A 24,559-nucleotide genomic window follows, 5' to 3' on the forward strand; every position below is an offset into this window, starting at 1 on the left:
AAAGGAAACGGTTTAATATTACCTTTTAAGAAACTAGGCAAGGTCATGCACATAAAAATTTAAAACATCTTAATAAAAAATATACCTGACAAGGACAAAGGATCCATAGATGGCCATAAGGGATACATAACCTAGACTTACATCGTAAGTCAGTCTACAAGACCTAAAATTTAGGCTTTGATACCAAGTGTAACGACCCGATATTTCCATATCTCTAATATGGGTCTTACTCATAAATACACTTTTAAAACCCAAACATTTTGACCATTAAGGAAACATAAAATTTATTAAAAAAATAAAGACAGTTAAGAAAAATAACATTTAAAAAGAAATTTTTTTTTACCAACATCGAGTTCCAAATCAAAAAAATTTAAATAGCTTGAAAACGTAAATTGAGCAGAAGTGATTTTCATGTCCCATATGGCACGATCGTAGGTCCCTATCATCACTCCTCGATTTGAACTGTCGGTCTTCAATAGAGTGACCAACAGTTAATGAAGGTTGATTAATTTAATAAAAAAAGCTTAATTAATTAATCAAGTGTCATTCGAGCTTCAATAGGTCCATAAGGTGGGTTAGCTCAATAAAGACTAATGAGAATCAAATTAATTTTGGTTTAATTTGAATTGTTCATATTAATTAAAGGAAACTAATTGTATAAGATACAATTAATATGATGTATGTTGATACATTATAAAGTGTAATGTATGTTGATACATTATATAATTTAAGGAGAGAGATAAGTATTTGAATATGATTCAAATATTAATTTATACAAATGTGATTTAAATAAAAACTATAGGTTATAGTATATGTGATATAATATAAACTGTAAGTTATATGTGATGTATGATATAACATATAGTTTAATATATCAATATACATATATATTAATAAATTCAAATTCAAATTGTTTGAATTTTGAAATTTAAGAAAAAAAAAAGGGATTTATTTTAACTACCTCAACCCCCTTAAACTTCTCAACCTTTCCAATACATAAGAAACAAGAGAGAGATCATCTTGTTCTTGATCCCTCTCCATCTCTCTATGTTATTCTTTAAGAAAAATCTCTCAAGCTCTCATTCTTTCCCTCTTACTAAGATTGAGTTAAAGTCCACGAAACTCCGTACAATTCTCTTCCCTGAGAATAACGAGGAAGGCCTCATAGTAGTGTCCTCTTCATCTTGTACGTTGTGTTCGTGGTTGCAGATTTGGCAGATTGAGAGAAGCAGCCTGTGATCGTGCTTGTGAGAGGAAGCGAGAAGATGATGTTCTTAAGAGGTATGTGATACCCTATCCCTCTTCTCCTCTTTGTATTTTCTCAATAGCAACATGCTTAAGTTAATAAATTTGTTTATCCATGAATTTCCATTGCTCTGAATTAATTTGAATGTTCTGTAAATTGAATTTAAAGACAACTGCATCCAATTACTTCCACGGTGGGAAATTCCAATCCCTTCAATTGGTAACAGAGCCATCTTAAATCTCTAAATTTGGTTTTTGAACCTTAATTCAGAGTATTTGTGGGTAAATGTTTTGCATTATGAATGTTGAATGTTCTGGTTTTTGCACATTGGATGGTTTTGAGATTGGCATTAGATTTACTGCTTAATTAAGTTGGTTTGTAAGGGCCCGTTTTATTTTTGGGCATTAATTTCTTGTAATCAAGTCTTTATTTAAGTTCATGTCATTCATGAAGGTGTTTCGACTTCAATTTGGAGAAATACGGAGTAAGAACGGAGCAATTCAGATGAACGGATGTAGGAGAGCAGACATTCTACCTTATAGCGTAAGGCTAGAAGGTTGCAATGCTTGCCTTACGTTGTAAGGCAGAGGGTTCAGCATCGCAACGCTTCAGCCGCAGTGTTTCAATGCTGCATGGAGTATCGCAACGAGCGGCGTAGCGCTATGTTATGGCGAATGCAAATGCCAGTGTCGCGATGCTCCGAACATGAAGCGTGCATGTAGTGGTAGTTCCAGATCGTGCCTTCAAGTTTTGGGGCCGTAGTGGAAGGAAGTTTTTATATTTTATTAATATTAATTTGTAATATTTAATTATATTTAGTTTTTTCATTAACTAAATTAATATAAGTGTTTATATTAATTTAATTAATGTTTGGATGCCAATTTTGGTCTAATGTTGCTTTTATATTAATTATACATGTGATGTATGATTTATTTATTATATTACATAGTGTATGCCATATAGTATAAAAATTCCACTATAGGGTAAACATTATTTCATGCATCATTTTAATATAGATGTTATATTATATAGTTGCATGGTTTAATTAAGCATGCTCATGCATCATATTTAATATAATTGTTATATTATGTGATTGTATGCATTTATAACATGTCCATGCATCATTTTATTTTATAAGTATCATAATATATAGTATGGATGGATGGATGAATGTTATGTTATTTTCATTACTTTATTATATGATTGTTATGTACAATGTAATAAAAATGAAGTTGTATGGAACATGACACCACTTTAGTAAAATTATAATTGTTATAATTTTTGAAAGTATGTCATTAGATGCATATATAGGTTTCAATTATTTTATTAACTTTTTATGAATGTTATAAGTTTAATGAAATTAGAAATAAAATTTATAATAAAGAGTTGCATGCAAATATAGATTAAAATTAATTCTAAATGGTTTAAAATTAATTTCATTTCGACCTATGTTGATAATATTTCTAATATGATTAGAAATAGGTTTATTCTTTTTATTTCCATTTAATGGGATTAAATTGGATTAAATAAAAGATTAAATTTATAACATAATTGTCTGGGACCTTTATCTAAAGAAGGTTCTGTCTAAGGTTGCGGTATTTAAGCTGACAAAAGAGAAACACCCCTACCTAAGAACTAACCTAGAAGGTGAGTTAGACAATAATGTTATAAGCATGCAATAAATGATTAGGTTTATTAAAGTGTTTAATAAACAAGAATTATATATTATTAAACTATCCAATATAAGAGTTATATTGGGTCAATTTAACAATTTGTTTAGATAAATCTATTAGCCTAATTTACCTAAGTAATGAACTCTCGTTCGTAAAATATTTAATGGGAGGAAAAATATGTATATTATAGGTCATGTTTTCATTCACGTTCTCCCTAAATGTTCACACCGTGAGACTCATGCTCGACCTTGAGGCACTTGCGAGCGTCCTCCTCCAGATGGTGTTTGCATATGTCAATATCAAGGTGAATGGAGAAAGTATTTATAGTAAGTGGGAGAAGGATGTGTGTCAACATGTCCTATGGTCTACTTCATTAGTTTGCATCGTGAGATCTTCTTGAACAACCTCGAGGTATCATGGGAGTGTCCCCTTTCGGATGGTTAGTACATTAGGTCAATATCAACGTGAACTTCATAAATGGATATGATCGCTTTAGTTTTTGACCCAATTGGTTTTTCCCTTCGTTTGGCTCATTGGGATTGAACTTTAGGGTCTAAAATGGAGGGTCACACTTATAAGAAATTGTTAAGCAATTTAATGATTTCTTGACCAAATAAATGGTAACTAATTGTTATAGGAATAAGAGTTATTTTGGTATAACAGTTGATTGAGAATGTCTCAATTCAGTGAAGGAATGATTGACCATCCTTCAGTGGCTTTTATTCTGATTCACTGGAGTATCATAGCAACAGAATTTTGAATTAATATGAATGAGATTCATATTAATTGAGTTCATTCTTTTAATTTCTATGCTGAATAAGAATGGATAATAGATTGCATACAATCAATTAACATGTTTTATATGATTCAAAGTTATGTCATTTTCTTTCAAGGTTTTAGTTTTTTTTACTTACCAATATAAGTCAAAGGTTTTGATAATTATGTTACCTTGAAAAGTCATCAACACATAATGGTAGTGTACTTTTGTCTTTTATTTGGGAAATGTTCTCAAAAGGAATTGTTGTCAATTCATGAAGTGTTCATGAATAATCTTTACAGTGATAGCTTACTTTTATTGTCTAAATAACATATGATGTGTCTGAACTATAAGATAATGTCATGATGAAACATATTGTATGTTGGAGTCATGTGAAGCTAAATGACCTTCAAAGTTAAGTATTATCTGAGTCTAAAAAAGTGAATAGAGCTAGTAAAGAAAGTATTTCCAAATTAGTTTGGAATGTCACATAATGAGGAATTTTAGAAATACCTCAAAAGGAAGAAAAATAAGAATAACTAAATTTGATTTACTAAGTTCTTGGTGGAGAATACATATTCACACCGTGATAGTTGAATAATGATTCACTATCAGTACTTTTCTTCATTACAATTAGATTGTAAATCTTGATGAATATTTAATTAAGTGGAACAGTTCTACTAGTAAGCAACGGGAAGCTCATCTCAGTTAAAGTAGTAGGAGACATTAAAATGTTATTTATTTATGTTGAATATGGTGCTTTTATCATCATAAGAGAAATTCAATTTCTCCAAACTTTATTATTAAATACTTCATAGAGTATGAATAATTTTAGTGATAAAATATGTTTTAAAAAGTTGTTTTGAAAATATGTTTAGCTTTAAATAAATACATTTTTTTGTGTCAAAAGTTAATACATCTGCATACTAAACTGATAGAGTATAAGGATTAATGAATCTAGAAAGAAAGAAAGGTACTATTTTCCTAAAGGGATACATATCTTTGGCTTTTAAATGACACTTCGGTAAGTTAAAGTTAAATTATTATTACCTGTTAAAAACTTTGCTTCTCATGCAGGTGTGTCATTGAAACTTTATTAGATAAGGTTACTTGGCCAATGTTGGACTTTCTTTTACCCAGGTAGTCTTGTGATTCAAAGCATAAGTCTAACTTCATAAACAAGTCATTAATATGATTGATGAGTATTTATGAATAAACGTATGTTGTTCTAATGCAACTTAAGTCTTACTTTCTTTGAAATGTTCAAAAGAAATTAGACTAAAGTTTAAGTCATTTAGGCAAGCGTATTGTGATATTATGATCAGATCATAATGATTAGTACAGGATATTTGTTGTACTAAGCCTAATTAATAGAGATGAGATGAGATCTCAACTTCAAGCATTAAGTACAATTTGGATGAAATTGTATTGCAATAGGAGAAATATGGCGTTGTTGAACTGGGTACATTTTAGATATTTTGTTATACATAGTTCCAATCTTTTTAAAATAGTTTTTCAAATAATTCAGTCGAATTATCTCATAGAATTCTATCGAATAAAAGGAGTTTTACTACACGATAGCTTTACAGAACCTATATGATCGAGTATCAATTCTATACGATAGACTTCTTCCTCTATACGATCGAGTATCAAGTCTATACGATAGACCTTCTTCTTCTATTTGTTGGTTTGATCACATACTCGATCGTCTACTTGATCGTTTACCTCCTCCTTCCCTCTATCCAAATTCATACAGGGCTCATAACTTCTGGATTCTTACACTGAGAATGCGAAGCTAATCTTGTGGTGGTGTCTTGTTCTGTTCAAAGATCGAGATCGAGTTTTACTCATTGGTGATCGAGGAACTTCAAGTTGATCGTTGCGTTCGTGCTATTCAACGAGTTGGTGACTGATCGAGGGAAATATGTGAAGAAAGAGTTCTTCAAAGGTATTGTCTTTTTGATCCTTTGTATTTTGTTAAGAAGCATGATGTAATTTATCTTTAATGCATAACTGTTTCTGTTTGATTGTAAATGTTTATGTTATTTCACAATGGAGTTTGGAACGATCCGCTTCCACTCACTGTGTTCTCTAGTTTTAGAATTCCTTCAATATATATAATTAAATTAAAATTAAAATTGTTTGAACTTTGAAATTTAAGAAAAAAAAGGAGGGAGTTATTTTAACTCCCTCAACCCCGTCAAATTCCTCAACCTCTCCAATACGTGAAAAACAAGAGAGAAAAAGATCATCTTGTTCTTGATCCCTCTCCATCTCTCTATGTTATTCTTTCAGAAAAATCTCTAAAGCTTTCATTCTTCCCCTATTACCATGATTGAGTGCAAGCCCAGAAAACTCTACATGATTATCTTCCTTAAGAATAACGAAGAAGACCTCGTGGTAGTGTCCTCTTCATCCTGTACGTTGTGTTGGTGGTTGCGGGTTCGCGAGATCGAGAGAAGCAGCTCGTGATCGTATTTGTGAGAGGAAGCAAGAAAACAATATTCTTCAAGGGCATGTGATATCCTATCCCCCTTCTTTTCTTTGTACTTACTCAGTAGCAGCATGCTTAAGTTAATAAATTTGTTTATCCATGAATTTCCATGGCTCTGAATTAATTTGAATGGTCTGTAAAATGAATTTAGAGACAATTGTATCCAATTGCTTCTACTGTGGGGAATTGCAATCTCAAGCCTAGCATGCACATAATAGTTAAAGGCTTAAACAAAATGTCACAGTCCATGGCTTTCCAACGAGAATTTAAATCTCCAAATCTTTAATTCTTAACCAAATAAAATAATCAATTTTTCTTCTCCAAATTAGTTAATTCAATTTTTGGATCCAAACTCCAAAATTAAAAAGGAATAAAAATTTAAAGAGGGATTCTCAAAAATAGGAAAATAAGAAAAACTATTTACACAAAATAGCAAAATTTAGTCTTCTTTGATATAGGCTGATAGAGACTGGTAGAAGTCTATCAGAAATGAAACTGATAGACGTCTAATACTGATACTATGTGATAGAAGTTGATAAAAGTCTATAAGTGTCTATAAGTGTTTTTTTTTTTTTAATATTTCTATAAATAGTTTGACATTTTTTCTATCTCTTAAAATTTCTCAAATTTAAAACCACAATTTTTCCTAAATAAATCAAACCAATTTTTTCTTAAATTGAATTAAAATTCCGATATTTTACAAATATCTTTTAAATTAACTATCTTTCCTCCCAATTAAAATTTTAGTAAAATACCGCCCAAAGTATTTTAAAAAAAAAATAATTATTATCTAAAAAATTTGGGATGTTACTAAAGAACCCATTTATTTATTTATTAAAAAAAAAAAAAAAAACAAAGGGTCTTAATCAAAAAACAAGCCTAAAAACACAAATGGAAATTGCATAGACAAAATCCCATTTGGTTTGTTAGGGAACAAAGTTGAGGAAAATAGGGCTCTCTCTCTCTTAAAGGACAAGACTCCCCAATATCTCCCACCTTTTTACCAATGTCATGTGAAGGGGTGATGGGTGTGGGGATATATCCCACTTTATAAAAATCATAATTCTCATCCATGTCATCACCAAAATAAATAAATAAATAAATAAAGTAATTGGGATTTTAGTATGATTGGGATTGAGCCCTCCCTTTAGAAGACATGTATCATGACCTTTGTATCATGGATTGTCTCACCTATTTTCTTTCTCTCTCTCTAGACTCTATCTCCATTTTTCCTCTCTCTAACTTTTTACTTGGGATTTTCTTTTTCCCCCCTATGCTAACATTTATGCCCTACTATAACAACATAACAATTATTTATTTATTTTACAAAGAAAAAAACAAACATTTCTTTATTTTAGTTATTCTATCCAAAAAAAAAAAAAGAGAGAAGTATTAAGCTCGTTTGATAATCGTTTGATTTTTGTTCATTTATTGAAAATTAAGCCCATAAACACTACTTGATACTTTCACTTCACTAATGATTTAAAAAAACCAAGCTAGAATTTGTAACTAAAAACTAGTTTTTAAAAACTTATTTGTGTTATTTGAATTTGACTACGAATTCAATAATTGTACTTAAGAAAGATGCAAATCATGGTAAGAAATAGAGAAAAAATAGATTTAATTTTTATAAACAAGAAACAAAAACGAAAGGATTATTGAACGAGATGAAAGGTGATAACTTTTAGAAAAAGAATAAAAAAAATCAAATTTCTTTAAAAGCTAATAATAATAATGATCGATGGAAGTAAAAGGGATTAAGGTTTCCATCTGAATGTGGAAGGCAATATATTTCTGGGCTAGCATCCTTCATGGGCCAAAAAGCCCAAAGCTTAGCCCAAAGATTGTTGAAACATCTAGCCGAAATAGCCTATTCCAATTAATTTCATAAATGCTATTTATCACTAAATTAAATAAAAAAAGTTGAAAACTACAACCCATTTAATAATCATTTGAATTTTTTTTTTAAAATAAAGTCTATAAATACTAATTTTACCTCCAAATGTCGTCCATTGTGATCTACTTTTTATCAATAGTTTAAAAAATAAAGCCAAAATTTAAAAAAATATAAAAAATAACTTTTAAAAATTTGTTTTTAGAATTTGAAATTTGGCTAAAAATTCAACCATTGTACTTAACAAAGATGCAAATGATGAATTGAGGAGGAAATAAACATAATTTTCAAAAATCGAAAACAAAAAACGAAATGGTTACTAAGTGAGACCTAAAAAATAGTTTTTTAAAAATTTGTTTTTTGTTTTTTGGAATTTAGTTAATAATTTTACTAATGTATTTAAGAAATACATAAACCATGATAAAAAATTGAGATGAAATAAGCTTAATTTTCAAAAATAAAAAATAAAAAATAAAAAATGAAATGGTTATTAAACGGTATTTACATTATTTTATTAATAGATTTCATATGATTTTTTTTTAGATTATTTAAACTTTAATTTCATGTATCTAGTCATTTAATACATAATTATTTGTTAAAATACATTTCATATTATCTAATTATTACTTTTCAGAATTATACATTAAATATTCATATTTAATATTTCCTTTGATTTTGTTAAGATCCCATGATATTAGGTATAATTTAATTGATTTGATTGTTTTTTTTCCTCAGATTTCGCATTTTCCATTTTTGTTCTTTCAATACGAAGATGCACTCATCTTTGTACATCAATTTTTATCACTCATAAAAAAAAAATATTAAAATATTAAAAAATAAACAAGGTAAAATTTACCACATGACAAGTTATGATTAGACAATTTGATGAGAAGCACAAAGATACGTGTTGTCCTAGATATACCTAAGTATTTTTTATTATTATTTATTTTGTTTTCTCGTTTCTTATTTCATCAGCCATACGCTAAAATTATAGTTTATAGCTTTCATTGACTTTTCAAATTGTTTATTTTACTTTTGAGATAAAAGATATATACAACAAGTATAGGATTAAATTTTCGTTGACATGTCGATATTTCTATCGATACTTTCATGTTTTCACGGGTTTGTCATCAACATGAGAGGTGAATTGCTATTTTTATTATATCGTAGAAAAAATCTGCGAAACACAAAAAATAAGTATTAAAATACCACTGCTATAAATATAATATAAATAATTGAGATAATAATTTGTCTGAAAATTGTAAAATATATATTTACCGAATTAAATTTATTTTTTGAATTTTTTATTTTTATTACTTTTTCTAGAAATATCTATCGAAATCGACATCTTATGAATATTTCCATCGAAATTTTTGTAAAATCAAGATGTCGATATTTTTATCGACATCGACATTTTAAATCCTGACGATAATTGGAGGCCGCTCATCCCACGTAGTAGTTCATATGTCATTGATATCGAAGGGACACAACTATTTGAGTTTGATGAAGATGAGACACAACTCTTCTATTGTAAATGTATGAGTGTGTGATATAACTATAAAAATAAAGAAATTATTGATGGTCAATGCATATATTATCGTTGTAAATTTGATCAAGAGTACTATTATCAATCCTTTTTCTTTCCTTGTTTATTTTTCAAAGAAATGTATTATCACCTCTAAATTGTGTTTGAGGAAGTTTTATGTTTGTTTCGAAGAATAGCCAAAATAAGAAATGACGAAAGGATGATGTGACAAATTTTTTCATGATGTGATATAGCCAAAATAAGATATAGTCAAAATAAGCTGAATAGAAAAATCTCGAAAGGATGATGTGACAAATTTTTTCATGAAAGTAGAATTGAAAGTTTTTAGTTGAAGCAATAAAGAAATGATAGGGGACTTTTGAATTTTAGATTGATTTTAAAAAGAAAATGAATTTTAAAAAATAAATTTTAAAAGAAAGTGAATTAAAAAAATATACACATTTTATAACTTTTTACTTTTAATCTCAACCATTCAGTTACATTTTCACAAGATATAATGTTTCAAATTAAATATGGTCTTCACCATATTTTCCCTCATTTTAAACTCTTCCTCTTCTCCAAAATCTTAATAATAATTTTTTTTTTTTTAATTTTCAATCATCTCTAAAAATACCAAACCTCCATTATTCTCTCTTCAAGCTTCGATTTTCTTCCTTTCATCTTCTTCTTGAGAGAGATATTGTATTGTGAGAATTGACTTATTGAGTGCTACAATTTATAAATCTACTTTTTGAGAGAGTGTTTTTTAATCTTGTTCTTCATTTTCGTACTTTTATAAGGGTTGCTCTTGATCCAAAAAAAAAAAAAAAGTTGTAACGGTTTGATCATCAACTATGAAAATGATTGGATTTATTTTTGAACTCGAAAAAGGAACATATCTCTTGTAGGGTTAAGTTTGAGTGACATATCTAGAGGAGCTTGGGAAGTAGATGTAGGCCAGTTGCAATCACTATAAAATCTCTCATTATTTAATTTTGCAATTAATTTGTTAACATATTTCATCAAACTAATTACTAAAATTTGTTCTTAAACTTTTTTAGGTAAATTTATTGATCTTTTTGAGGTGAATGTATTTGTATGAAATTCTTATGTAAATTACTTATTAGCTAAAAGTATATTAATTTGCTTAATTGAAGCCACATTTTAAAAAAGTTTTCATTAATTTGATTAAACCTTGTTCACCTCTTTTAAGGTTGCCATATTGATCCTACACACCTTACTCAAACCCATCAATCTTTAATACCACTAGAGTGTTTATGATTTGTTAATCTGTTCAAAATTCTTTGTAAGACATATTACTCTAATATTTAGCAACCTTTAATAAAATTATAGTCTCTTATTCTTCTCTTTCTTATCCGCCAAACAACTTTAATCTTGTACCTATCTACGTGTCTTATGAAAAAGTTTATTGTACTACCACCAATCTCATTATCCATTACCAAAACATAACACAATTTCTTAAAGAATTCTTAACTGAGCTACTTTATTATCTGGCTTAGGCAAATACATCATTTAATATATTCATTATCATCTCATATCGCTACATAATTTTATCAGGTTCTAAGTGTTATATATATTTAAATAATAATATGTTTAATTAAAGTATGAACTATATATGTAGATTAATAATTTATCAGTTATTTTATTAGATTGGGTCATATTATGTGATCTAATTAATTAAAACCATAGATTCCTAATTGAGTATGGACTTAATGGATAGAAGCACATTCCTAGTTAATTAGGGTTTAATGAGAACTCTAATTGAACTAGTATATAAAGAGACTTTAGACTACGTTCCCCAATACACCAAAACAATAAGCAATCAATCTTTCTTGAATCTCATCTAGAGAAAAATCCTACTTAGGGCATTCAGAGTTTTGGTTGAGGAAGACAATAGCCATTTAGAGTCATTATCAATTCGGAGTCAATTTGTAGTCATTATCAGTTCGTTAATGGAATCTGGTACGTATATATTCTTGACTATTTGACATGAATGATCCTAGAGTTTATCCATTCAATATAGATATAAAGTAATTATGCTAACAAGTAGTGTCAGAGCATGAATTTCATGTTGGATTGTTAGTTTTATGCATTTTCCATTGGTAATGTTGATTAAGTTTTGGTTTCGGTAAAGAATTTAAAGGTTTTTTTTATTAAAAAAAAAACAGTCAGCTGACTATAGCAACGTTGTAAATCTCACCGACGGTAGGTTGGAAATCTCTACCGTCATTGTTTTCTTTGGCAATATGTATTCTTGCAACCCGTGTTTTTGTCGGTGGTATTTGGCATACCCATCACCGATTATGAATGATGTGCTAGTGATGTATTAAAGTGATTTTTTTGTTGATTATTTTGATTGAACGTGGTTTCCTAAAGTTTTTTTTTTTAGTTCTATTATTGTCAAAATTGAGGATGTTCAGTTCAACATTCTTGACAAAAGTCCACCAATATGATGAAATCCATTGGGAAAAGTTAAAGACCAATTGAAGGAGTTGGGTCTCTTGCCACTGCAAGTTTTGCCTATCAAGACTTTCAGTCAATGATCGTTGGTATTATTTAGGGACGCGTTTCTGTTTTATTTTATTTATTAAGGATGGATGGGTTTGAACATGAAATCATGCATTAGACATAACTGATGCATTTGCTCCCATGCGTCTGAGGTCATGCGTCAGAATAATGATGCGTTAATCTTAACATACATTGATCACACGTTTCTATCACAAGTTTTCTTACGCTTGCGACAAGTACAACACAAACGCAAGTTTCTCGGGTAATACAAGGTCAAACATGAGGACTTGTCACTCAATAATATTTGTGAAGTAATGCGTTTGAGGCGAAGAATAAAAATAAAGCGAAGAAAGTTTAAATGACTTATACACTACTCCTACTCCTAACTAAACAGATTGAGCAATAGGCAGTTTACAATGAGGATAGGTAGAAACACAACAACCAATAACGCATAGTGATGTTTACTATCTTAAATCATCCGAGTAATCCCAGCTCGTTGTACTAACGCATCACACCTTTCGGGGGTCAACCGCATGACTACATCTCTATAGTGCATGGTTGCATCGAGCATAAGATTGTGACTATCTCTAGGAACAACACGATCCTTGCTTAGTGCGTTCCATCTCTTACCTTCTCAGGTAGTTAGACGTGGCTATTTAACTTATAGACAAGCAATACAACATCCCATAGACAGGCGTTACCACAGCCTTTCACCAACCAAAGAGGATTAACTCACTATACTCGCATAACACACACCTCTAGGTGGGTTGCTACATGCGTCCTATCTCTAGGCTACGCAATTAAGCATGCGACTGACTTTGATAAATAAACGCTGAAGATAAACTATGATAGAGATGAAGATGATGAAGAAGACGGTAATGAAGGAGTAAGACTTGCATTGATAATAAAATATCTTAATATCTCAAGCTAAAATGTAATACAATACAAAGATAAGAAGGGAGATGAAGGACTCCGCATCAAGGCTGCCAGTGGTGCCATGGTTGAATGGTGGAGATGTCTCTCTCAAGCTCTATCTCCGGCGAATGCTTCGATCGTCACTTGGTCTGGGTTGTGGAGAGGAAGAATACTCACGGGAAATCTCTTTCAAGCTCTCATCTATGATCACAAACTTCTGCCTTGAGGCAGAAGCTCGGATGTCTCAAAATGAAGGTCTCACGGGCTATTTATAGAACTTGGACATTGATAGCTGTAATGATGGAGGTATGGCTCACTGCTGCTTTTGTCGCGATATGGGCGTTCTCACATCGCCTTATCTTGTTGATACTCCCAAGGTATGCGTTCGAGTTGAATTTAGCTGAAGTTATCAACGCATTCCACCCATCTTGCAATCTTCTATTATGGTTGTCACTCCGTGGCCACAATCTCTATTTGTTCACCGCATTCTCCATGCGTTGGATGCATGCGTTTATCGCAACTTCCATGCGTTGGACGCATGGGGTTGCCGTCTGCATTCATCTTTTGCAGTCGCTGGCTTCAGCGCATGCGTTTGTCTGTGATTACTTATTACAAACGCATGCGTTTGATTCCTGCGATAGCTACAAAAATAGATACTTTGGCACGAAATAGCGCATAATATTGGGTCAGTGAGGCTTTAGATGCTTATCGACGCAAAACTCAATTTTTCACAAATTCTAAGTATTATCACCTCATTTTCTACTTATTAGCCCTCATGATTATAAATAAAAAGCTTATAATAACTGACATTTTTTGCCAGTTATCAATGACCGACTAGAGTTGCCTTCGGATGAAGGTATTGGTCAATTATCGATTAAGTCTTATCGACGGTTCTTGGTTTTAATTATCAGTTTGTTTTTCTTTAATTCTTAACTGATGACTTTACGAATTCGGTTTTAAATTTGATTAGTAACGGAAAAGTTAATGTTGTCGCTGTTCTTTCTTTTTTTTTTTTCTTAACTGAAAACTTATGTTAATACTTAATTATGAATATGAGTTTCTAAAACTCAATTGTGATTGATAAAAAAAACTGATTGAATTCAGTGGATTTATTTTTTAATAGTTTGATAATATTGAATTTGTCAATTATTTGGATTAATTGCTGATTGATTTTCTTGCCCGCGTTTCTAAGTTTTCTTGATTAATAATTTGATGAAATTCTTGAAAAGAGTTCTTAGTTCTTGATTGATAAGTTTGTGAATTAAAATCTACAATTTGATTGTTTTGGTGATATTCACATGTTTATGTTGCTTTAATTGTATTGTGTATGCAATTATTAAGTGAATTTTGGTGAAGACTATTTGGTATTCTTCCTCCTTTATTTTTGTACAATAATATTATTATTTTATTATGTCTTATATTTTAGATTGAATTGGTTAAAAATAATATGTTACCGAAGTAGTCTCTATTATCTAAATCGGTTTAATTATGAAATATAAGATGTGCATATTCATGAATTTATGTGGATAATTATCGGCTCAAAGGAAGATAATTATTTGGCCAAATTGTGGGTATGCATGTGGTAATGAGTATGTGTCAATTATAAGGATTGCTCATGTGAAAAATAGTCGATCCAAAGAAAGGCTATTTTTTTTTACAGAATTTATTGTAAGTACTTTGATTACTACGCTGAGAGTACCATTTACAATTAATGTTTTTGCCCAAAGGCTGGACATCAATGTTGTGAAATTATTTTTTTATATTTTAATTGTGAGCATATATTTTGTTTATTGTTTCAGTTGGTTTTACTCAAATGTCTGAAAATCTGAGTTCAATCCCTTAGTTGAATGGATTGAACTTCAAAATTCGGAAGGAAAGCCTAGAGATACTTCTCGAGTGTATGGATTTGGACCTTGCATTAAAAATCGAAAACCAACATCTACTGAGGAACGACCGAATATGGCTCATATAGAAAAGTAGGAATAGTCAAATCACATGTGTCTGATGATTATTAGGCACTCCATTCTAGAGACTTTTCAGGTTCTATCACGAAAAGTAAAAATGCCAATAAGTTCCTAGCTCAAATTGAGAAATATTTTGTTAAAAATGAAAAGATGGGAAGCAAGTAGTGTTTTTACTTCTTTAACTTCCATGAGATATAAAGGCAATGGGAACATAAGGGAGTACATTATGGAAATGTCCAATCCCGTAGGTAAATTAAAGGCATTTGATATCGAGATAAATTTCGGTGCCAACAGATGTTCAGACGTCTTAGAACTAATACATACAAACATTTGTGGTCCACTCTCTACGGCATCTTGGAATGGACAACAATATTTTATTACGTTCATAGATGACTATTCAAAATATGGGCAACGTTTGGACGTTTTCAAATCTTTCAAAGCTGAAATTGAACTTCAACTTGGAAAGAAAATTAAGGTTGTCAAATGTGATTGTGGTGGTGAATACTACGATAAATATGATGGATCAGGTGAACAACGTCTAAGACCGTTTGCCAATTACCTAGAGAAATGTGGAATCATCCCACAATACACTATGCGAGGCAAACCCAGTGTGAATGGTGTGACAAAAAAACGAAATAGAATACTTAAGAATATGGTAAGAAGTATGATTAGCCATTCTTCTTTATCAGAATCTCTCTAGGGTGAGGCACTAAAGACTGCAACATATATACTCAATAGGGTACCTTGTAAAGCAATGGTTAAAACCCCTTACGAACCATGGACATGAAAGAAGCCTAGTATTAGACATCTTCACATATGAGGTTGTCCAACTGAGGCTAGGCCTTACAGATTTAATGACAAAACATTTGATTCAAGAATTATTAGCTACTATTTTGTTGGGTATTCTGAGTGCTCTCGGGGTTTCAAGTTTTATGATCGCACTTCTAGATCATTGTTTGAGATAGAAAATGCTAGATTCCTTGAGGATGTTGAGTTTGGAGGGAAGGTAATATAAGGAAAGTTGTCTTTGAAGAGGAATTAATTTCTTTTCCTAATGTACTTATAGATGATGTTTAGGCTCCAATTCCTGATATCGTTATTGAACCAATTAGAGATCAAGACAACATTGAAGTCCCCATTGTTGAACTTGAGATTCAAACTCAACAACCTCAAGAAGTGCCATTAACTATTAGAGAGAGAAGAAGTGCAATTCTATATGATTATATTGTGTTTCTTCAAGAACATCAGGATGATGTGGGCATAATGAATGATGATCCAATCAACTTCAAACAAGCTCTACAAAGTTCTAACTCTCAAAAGTGGATAAATGCTATGGAAGAGGAAATAAAATCCATGAAAGACAATGACATTTGGGAACTTATCGAAGTGCTATCAAGAGTTCAACTCGTAGGTTGTAAATACATATTTAAAACCAAAAGAGATTCACATGGAAATATCAAAAGATATAAGACTCGTCTTGTTACAAAGAGTTTTAGTCAAAAGGAAGACATTGATTACAAAGAGACCTTCTCTCCGGTTTCATCGAAAGACTCTTTCAGGGTAATCATGGCATTGGTAGCTCATTTTGATTTAGAGCTACACTAGATGGACGTAAAAACTGCATTTCTCAACGGGAACATTGATGAGACGATTTATATGGTGCAACTAGAAAACTTTTGTCTGACAATTCAAAGTCTATGGTGTGCAAATTGAAGAAATCTATCTATGGTCTCAAGCAAGCCTCTCTCATCAATGGTATAAAAAATTCCATAAAGTCATAACCTCCTTTGGTTTTGAGGTGAATATAGTGGAAGGTTATGTATATCACAAGTTCAGTGGGAGTAAATCAATCTTTTTGGCGTTATATGTTTATGACATACTAATAGCAAGTAATGGTGTAGGTTTATTGCATGACACTAAGAGATTTCTCAAAAGAAATTTTGAGATGAAGGATATTGGTGATACTTCTTTTGTATCAGGAATTGAAATACTATGAGATTGTTTTCAAGGTATTTTGAGATTGTCACAAAAGAACTACAATGAAAAGGTTTTGAGTAGATTTAGCATGAAAGATTGTGCACCAGGAAATTTCTCGAACATTAAAGATGATAAATTTCATTTAGATCAATGCCCCAAGACCACACTCGAGACTAAGGAGATGCAGAAGGTTCCCTATGCATCGGTTTTTGGAAGTCTAATGTACGCTCAAGTGTGTACGCATCAAGATATTGTGTTCATAGTTGGAGTGTTAGGCAAATATTTGAGCAACCCGGGGATGGATCATTGGAAAGCAACGAAACAAGTTTTGAGGTATTTACAAAGAACAAAAGATTATATGTTCACTTATCGAAGATTAGAAGTCTTGGAGATCATTGGATATTCTGATTTCGATTATGCAGGATGCCAAGACACTTTGTGATTCACTTCAGGCTATATCTTCGTGTTGGCTGGAGTAGCTTTATCCTGGAAAAGTATTAACAAACACTTGTGTCTTCTTCCACCATGGATGTGAAGTTTATAGTATATTATGAGGCATCCAATCATAGAATATGATTGCGAAAATTTTTCACTGGGCAGCAAATAGTGGTTGGCATAGAAAGACCACTAAAACTATTTTATGACAATAACTTGGTAGTAATATATTCCGACAACAATAGAAGCAATACATAGTCAAAGTATGTTGACGTGAAGTTTTTGGTTGTGAAAGAAAGAATCCAAAATGGTCAAATTTTGATAGAACTATAGGAAGAAACTCTATGGTGGTAGATCCATTGACTAATGGGAACCCTAATTGAACTAGTATATAAAAAGACCTTAGGCTATGGTCCCTAATAAACCAAAATAATAAGCAATCAATCTTTCTTGAGTCCTATCTAGAGAAAGATCCCACTGAGGGCATTCAGAGTTTTGTTTAAGGAAAACAATAGCCATTTAGAGCCATTATCAATTCGGAGTCAATTTGGAGTCATTATCAATTCGTCAATGGAATATGGTACGTATATATTCTTGACAATTTGACATAAATGATCATAGGATTTATCTATTCAATATAGATATAAAGTAATTATGCTATCATTAAGATCTTTGAGCTGAAATATTTATTCTTTTATATCAATTATTTCATAAGATAAAATTGTATCAAGCAACCCTTTAATACCCATTGATTTCTTGTTAAGTCATAACTACATAACCAACCCATACTAATTTGGCATTAAACAAGTATTAGAAAATAACTGGTACTATTAAACTGAACAAATATTACTATATAAAATTCTGCATAATACTTTTACTGATCAGATGTGCATCCAATGATGAAGAATTCGTTAATGAGTCATAGGGACACTCTTAATTTACATTATAAGTCAGAAATTTTGATTCTGATACCAACTATAATGATCTAACTCTTTAAGATTGCTAATATACTGCTACTACATGCATATTGATTTTAAAACACATCTTTTACTCGATCCAAAATGAAAAAATAATTTATTAAAAATGAATAAACTGAACAAATTTATTTGTTTTAAAGAACATGAAATACCTTCTCGAGGTCCCCTAAAAATACAAGTTTAAAATAAGAAAAATAACTTAAAACTTTGAACATTTGATTGCTAACAACTATAACCTGAAAAACACAGAAGAAATAGATATCGACGGCGACTAGATCTTAATACACAGAAGAGAGAGAAAATTTAGAGAGATAGAGAGAGACTGAGAAAATCAAAAGCCGTGAGAGGGAGAGAGAGAGAACTATTACAACCACCGAAGATACGAACAACGACGCAACGGACGTCGAGTGAGCAGCGATGGCAAGGGAGATCAAGATGGGTGTAAAAGGTAGTTTTCTCTCTCTACTGTGTGTACGTGAGAACAAGGAGAAAAATATGGAGAAGTATAGGGTTGCATGCCCTGACCTCTCCCTTTTAATTAATGTTTATTTCCTTTGTTGTATCCTTAAACCACGTCTCTGAGAGTGTAGAAAAAAGTTTTTTTTGACACTTTTTGTTGGTTTAAAAACTAGGGATCTACAAAAAAAAAATCTCACGCACTTTGATATATATATGAAGAAACAGAAAAAACAAAATATTCTAGAAAAATATTATTGCCGAGAGAAAGAAAAGTAATGGAACTTGTTGTGTTTTATTCAATTTGATGGACTTATATTTATAGTCTAACAAAATAACAAACTAACCGCAAACCACTAACTTAGTGCTAACTGCACACTGAAATTTTGGAAGGGTAGAAAATTAAAAAAAATATTAAATAGCCAAAAATAGCAACGTGTGTACTTCTTCTTCCACACGATTCGGAAGATTCGGTCTTGAATCATGACCGGATTATTAGCTCACACTACTCCCCCTAATCCTCACATGATTCTAAATCACGTACACCAAGTAGCTGACGCATAGTAGCTAACTTCACTCCTGTCAATGCTTTGTCAGTGCGTCGGCTCATTGTTCTCCGGTGTTGACAAATTCAATGACAATTTTCCTCTTCTTAACACACTCTCGAATGAAATGAAAGCGTGTATCTATGTGCTTACTGCGGCCATGAAATACAAGATTCTTCATGAGAGCTATCGCAGATTTATTGTCCACAAACAATGTTACCGGTCTTGGCTCCATTCCGGTTAACTCGCTAACAAGGTTCTTAACCACAACGCTTTGTAAGCCGCGGTAGTGGCTGCCATGAACTCGGCTTCGCAAGATGAGAGTGCCATCGTCTTTTGCTTTTACGAATTCCATGAAACCAAGCTTTCATTTAAGTAAAACGCCATTCCACTTGTGCTTTTCCTCCAATTGAGATCACCGACTGTCAGAGTAGCCGAATATATCGGCTTCTCGGGGACCTTTCACATAAGTGAGCCCAAAGTGAACTGTCCCTCTCAAATACCTAAGTATTTGCTTGACCGCCTTATGATGCATGGCCGTAGGCCTTTCCATATACCTGCTCGCCATCCCAACAGCATATGGGAGATCTGGTCTTGTGTTCAGCAAGTATCTAAGACAACCAACGATGCTTATGTACTCCGTAGCATCAATTGGTGCTCCTTCCATGTCTTTGTGAAGTTGTGCCTTGGGTACGGGTACTTCGTGGCATTGCAGTCAGCCATTCCAAACTGGGACAAGATTCTTTTGGCATAAGTTGGTTGTTTGAGTAGGATTCAACCCTTCTGTTGTTCCACTTCAATCCCTAAGTAGTAAGAGAGAAGACCCAAATCGCTCATTTCAAATTCTGCCATCATTTGTTGCTTAAACTTGTTGACTTTTTCAGTGCTACTTCCCGTTACAATGAGATCGTCAACATACACTCCAACAAGAACACTTTCTTCTCCTTCTCTTTTTGTGTAGACTGCTTACTCTTGAGTGCATTTTCCAAAGCCAAGCTCTTTGAGACTCCTATTAAGTCGAATGTTCCAAGCTCGTGGAGCTTGTCTTAATCCGTAGAGAGCCTTCGACAACCTATACACCTTGTGTTTCTGGTTTGGAACCTCAAATCCCTACGGTTGAGTAACATATACTTCCTCTTCCAATTCCCCGTTGAGAAACGCCGACTTCACATCTAGGTGGTGTACCTCCTAACTTCGGTTTGCAGCAAATGCAAGAATGACTCAAACGGTGTAAAGTCTTGCAACCGGTGTAAAAACTTCTTCAAAGTCGATGCTTTGTCTTTGTACATAGCCTTTAGCAACCAATCTTGCTTTGTGCTTGACAACTTCTCCATTAGAGTTTTTCTTCAATTTGAACACCCATTTTAGACCAATGGGTTTGTGTCCCGATGGAAGCTCGGTTAAACTCCATGTGTTGTTCTTCTCAATGGATTTCAGCTCGTTCTCCATTGTTTCGTACCAGCGGGCCTCGGTCACAGCTTCTTAGTAGCAAGTCGATTTATCAGACACCACCATCATCACCTCATTTTCCTATTCTTTACTGCCTACAACTTCCTCTGTGTTGGCGTAGATGTCAGCGAGAGATCTTAGACGGTCTGGTATGTTTGTCGTTGGAGTAGATAGACTGCTCTCTCCAATTTCGGGTATCTCGGCTACTTATGGTGTGGCATTTTCGACCCCGATTTCTGCATCCTCCATATTATCGGCCTCATCGGAATAAAATTGGTCCATTATCTGAAACTTCGGAATCTCCTTGTCATCATTAACGCCTTCGTTCTAAGCCCATTCAAGATTTTCTTAAAAAATGACATCTCTACTAATTTGTAGTTTTTTACGGCTCGAGTCATGTAAGCGATGAGCTTTGCATCCTTTTTCGATACCAAAATATACCATCGGCGAGCTTCGGTCGTCGAGTTTCTTGAGGTGAGGGGTTGTGTTTTTTACATATGCCACACAACCAAACACCCTAAAGTGTGCAAGGTGTGGCTTTCTCCCCATCCAAGCTTCAAATGGTGTGCGTTCTCCAAGGGCCTTCGTTGGAAGACGGTTTAACACATAAACCGCGTGTCTCACCGCCTCTCCCCAAAACCTTGCTAGCACGTGCATGCTTTTGAGGTGTGATCTCATCATCGCCATTACAATGCGGTTACGACGCTCTACGACGCCATTCTGTTGCGGTGAATATGGAGCAGTGAGGTGTCGCTTGATTTCTTTATTTTCGCAAAATTGAGTGAACTCCGCAGATAAGAACTCGCCACCTTGATCCATCCGGAGCATTCTGATCTTGTACTCCGTCTTGTTCTCCATCAAGAGTTTGAATTTCTTGAATGCTTCGAATGCATCACTTTTTACCTCCAACATGTACAGCCACATCCATCTTATGGAATCTTCAACGATCAGCAGAAAATACTTGTTGCTAGCGAGAGTACACGGTGAAATCGGTCTGCAAATATCGACATGGAGGAGTTCTAGCGGCTTCTCCGCTCTATAGGTTGATTGGCGCAGGAACGATAACCTCGCTTGTTTGGTAATCATGCATGCTTCGCATAACTTGTTCAGTTGAGTCACTGGTGGTACTTCAACTGCCAATTTCTTCTCGCCCATGAGCAAAGTCATGAAAATTGACATGGCCAAGTCTCGCGTGCCACAACCATGCTGGATCTTCTAGGCTCATCAGAAGGCAGACTTTGCTTGAACGTCTTCAAGGTTATCTTGTACAAGCGATTTTGTGTTCACTTTACCGACATCAAAAGCTTCCTGCTCCTATCAGACACTTTCATGGCAGCTCCCGCTATTTGCACCTTGTTCCCATCTTCTGTCATTTTCCTGAGGCTTATGATTTTGTTACGTAGCTTTGGAATGTAGTACACCTCTTGGAGAGTCTGCTGATCACCGTTTTTGCATCGAACACGAACGTTCCTTTTCCCATGATCTGAATGGTTGATCCATCGTCGAACTTCACCCTCCCGGTGACGCTTTCATCCAATTCTTGGAACTTCTCGCGATGGCCAGTCGTGGTTGATAGCACGGTTGTCAAGATACCAAACGTCATTATTTTTTCCATTCTTGTCGTTGCGATACATCTCCGGCAACAACCGCTCTTTGCTGAGTAGTACGGCAACCTCCTGATCACGTCTAGTGTGTGTCCCCTCCTGGGACATGGCCATCATCAAAGCCGGTTCTTCATCGGCGGCACAAGTTAGATGAGCTTCGTCATCACAACCTTTTCCGCGGCACTCCGACGCGTAATGTCTCATCTTGTTGCAAATGAAGCACTTTATGTGACTTTTGTCACGAGTGCCATTTCCGGTGTTGCTAGTGCCTCCCGCACTATTTTGACGCTCCGTGCCACGACTACGACCACGACCTCGTCTTCGTCCTTGCCATCTTCCGCGATTGCTACCACCGGATCTGCGCCCTTTCTTCACCGAAGAGTTTTCACCGCTATTCCCTTTCTGTCTTGCTTTCCACTCGGCATGGGTAAGTAGGAGTTGTCCATCGGTGTTGTTGTTGTTTCCCCGGAGCCGCGCCGTCAGTTCCTCGTACGCCTTCATTCGTCCGATCACCTCTTCAAACGGCATGGTTTCGAGATCTAGGAATTGCTCGATTCCGGCGATGAAGGGGAAATATTTGTCGGGGACGGAGTCGAGGAGCTTCTTGACCAATGATGAATCCTCAAGTGCAACACCGAGGGTGGAGAACTTGTTTGCTAATCCGCTGATTTTTCCTGCGAACTCATCGATCGTCTCGGTCTCCTTCATCCGAAGAACATCAAACTCGCTCTTCAAGGTTTGAACTCGCGCCATCTTCACCCGCTCGCTGCCAAAGGAGTAACTTTTTTTTTTTAGTTTCCACACATATTTGACAAAAAGGTGAGTTTTTTTTTCTTCTTTTGTTACTATTATATATATATATTGGACTTTTGCAGGAGTAGTCACATGTGTTACTTTGTGATCAACGACGTGGCTGCTGCTAGACACATTCCTTAGTAGTTGTGTAACTTCTGGGGGGTGATCGCACGCTTCAGTTTCGTGATCAACGACCTGAATCCTACTAGACACATCCCTTTGAGGCTGTTTGGGGCGCTGAGATGATATAGAATGTGGGGAGTTCTGATGTCTGGAGAATTCTGATGTCTGTGTTTAGGTGTGCAGAGTTGTTACGTCTGAGTTGATATATCTGTATTTGGGTGTACAGAGTTGTTATGTTTGTGTTTGGGTGTGTAGAGTTGTTATGTCTGTGTTTGGGTGTGCAGAGTTGTTATGTCTGTGTTTGGGTATGCAGAGTTGTTGTGTCTGTGTTTGGGTGTGCAAAGTTGTTATGTTTGAGTTCATATGTTTGTATTTGAGTGTGCAGAGTTGTTATGTCTGAGTTCATATATCTGTGTTTAAGTGTGCAGAGTTGTTATGTCAGTGCTATCGGGTTTAGTTTTTACACTCTATACTTATTTGCCTGTATGAACACTATTTTTTCTTTTTAAATCTTATAATCCAATTATTGTATCCATCCTATTTGAAATAAGACATTAATTGCATTTTTTTTATTCTTTCCAATCTCAAGATATAGTACACAATTCAATTTTATATTAAAATAAATAAAAATGATTACATTGATAATTTATATTAAAATAATTAAAAATGATTATATTAATTACTAAAATTTATTAAGTCTAAGTAATATATTTATATTTATTAATTAATTAAGCTATATTCTTTTTGTTCAATCTTCCAAAAATAAAAAAAGAAACACATTTTTGCAAGGTAACTCAGGTAACTTCAATATTAAGAAGCATATAAACATTAAAAATAAATGAAGACAACGCAAATACTCATAAAATAATTAATAACACCAAAAAATATCAAACAATACGTGTAATATATCCATAGAAATACTTATAATGTAGGAAGAGAACTAGTCCAAATAGAAAAGTACTTATGTTACTTCAATGAAGTACGATATGGATGGAGTTCACGGGTTGCCGGATCAAAATACAGTGAGACACCCTACTATCTATCAAACAACCAAAAGTTAGAAACTTAATAATATGAAAATAAAAGAACCAAACATTAGAAAGTAAAGAAGGAGAAACCGAAGTTAAACAACTCACTGGATTGACAAAATAAATCTTGGACAGTGGAGGCTCTCAGCAAATGGAGAAAGACTAATGTTGTT

At 33.4% G+C, this 24,559-nt stretch overlaps 1 protein-coding gene across 1 annotated transcript; it reads right to left on the bottom strand.

The window, feature by feature from the left end:
* Window positions 1-22,365: 22,365 nt before the first annotated feature.
* On the bottom strand, window positions 22,366-23,193 carry LOC150037413 (uncharacterized). The gene has a single exon (XM_090311994.1). It carries the CDS (start codon window positions 23,191-23,193, stop codon window positions 22,366-22,368), a length of 828 nt encoding a protein of 275 aa, XP_090168120.1.
* Between the last annotated feature and the right edge of the window lie 1,366 nt (window positions 23,194-24,559).

This window comes from Benincasa hispida, chromosome 3, assembly GCF_027475165.1.
Source record: "Benincasa hispida cultivar pf3 chromosome 3, pf3_genome.v1.1, whole genome shotgun sequence".
NCBI classification, from domain to species: Eukaryota; Viridiplantae; Streptophyta; class Magnoliopsida; order Cucurbitales; family Cucurbitaceae; genus Benincasa; species Benincasa hispida.

Excerpts from the sequence above, each read along its gene's own strand:
- LOC150037413 (XM_090311994.1), bottom strand. The coding sequence starts at position 23,193 with ATGGCGCGAGTTCAAACCTTGAAGAGCGAGTTTGATGTTCTTCGGATG.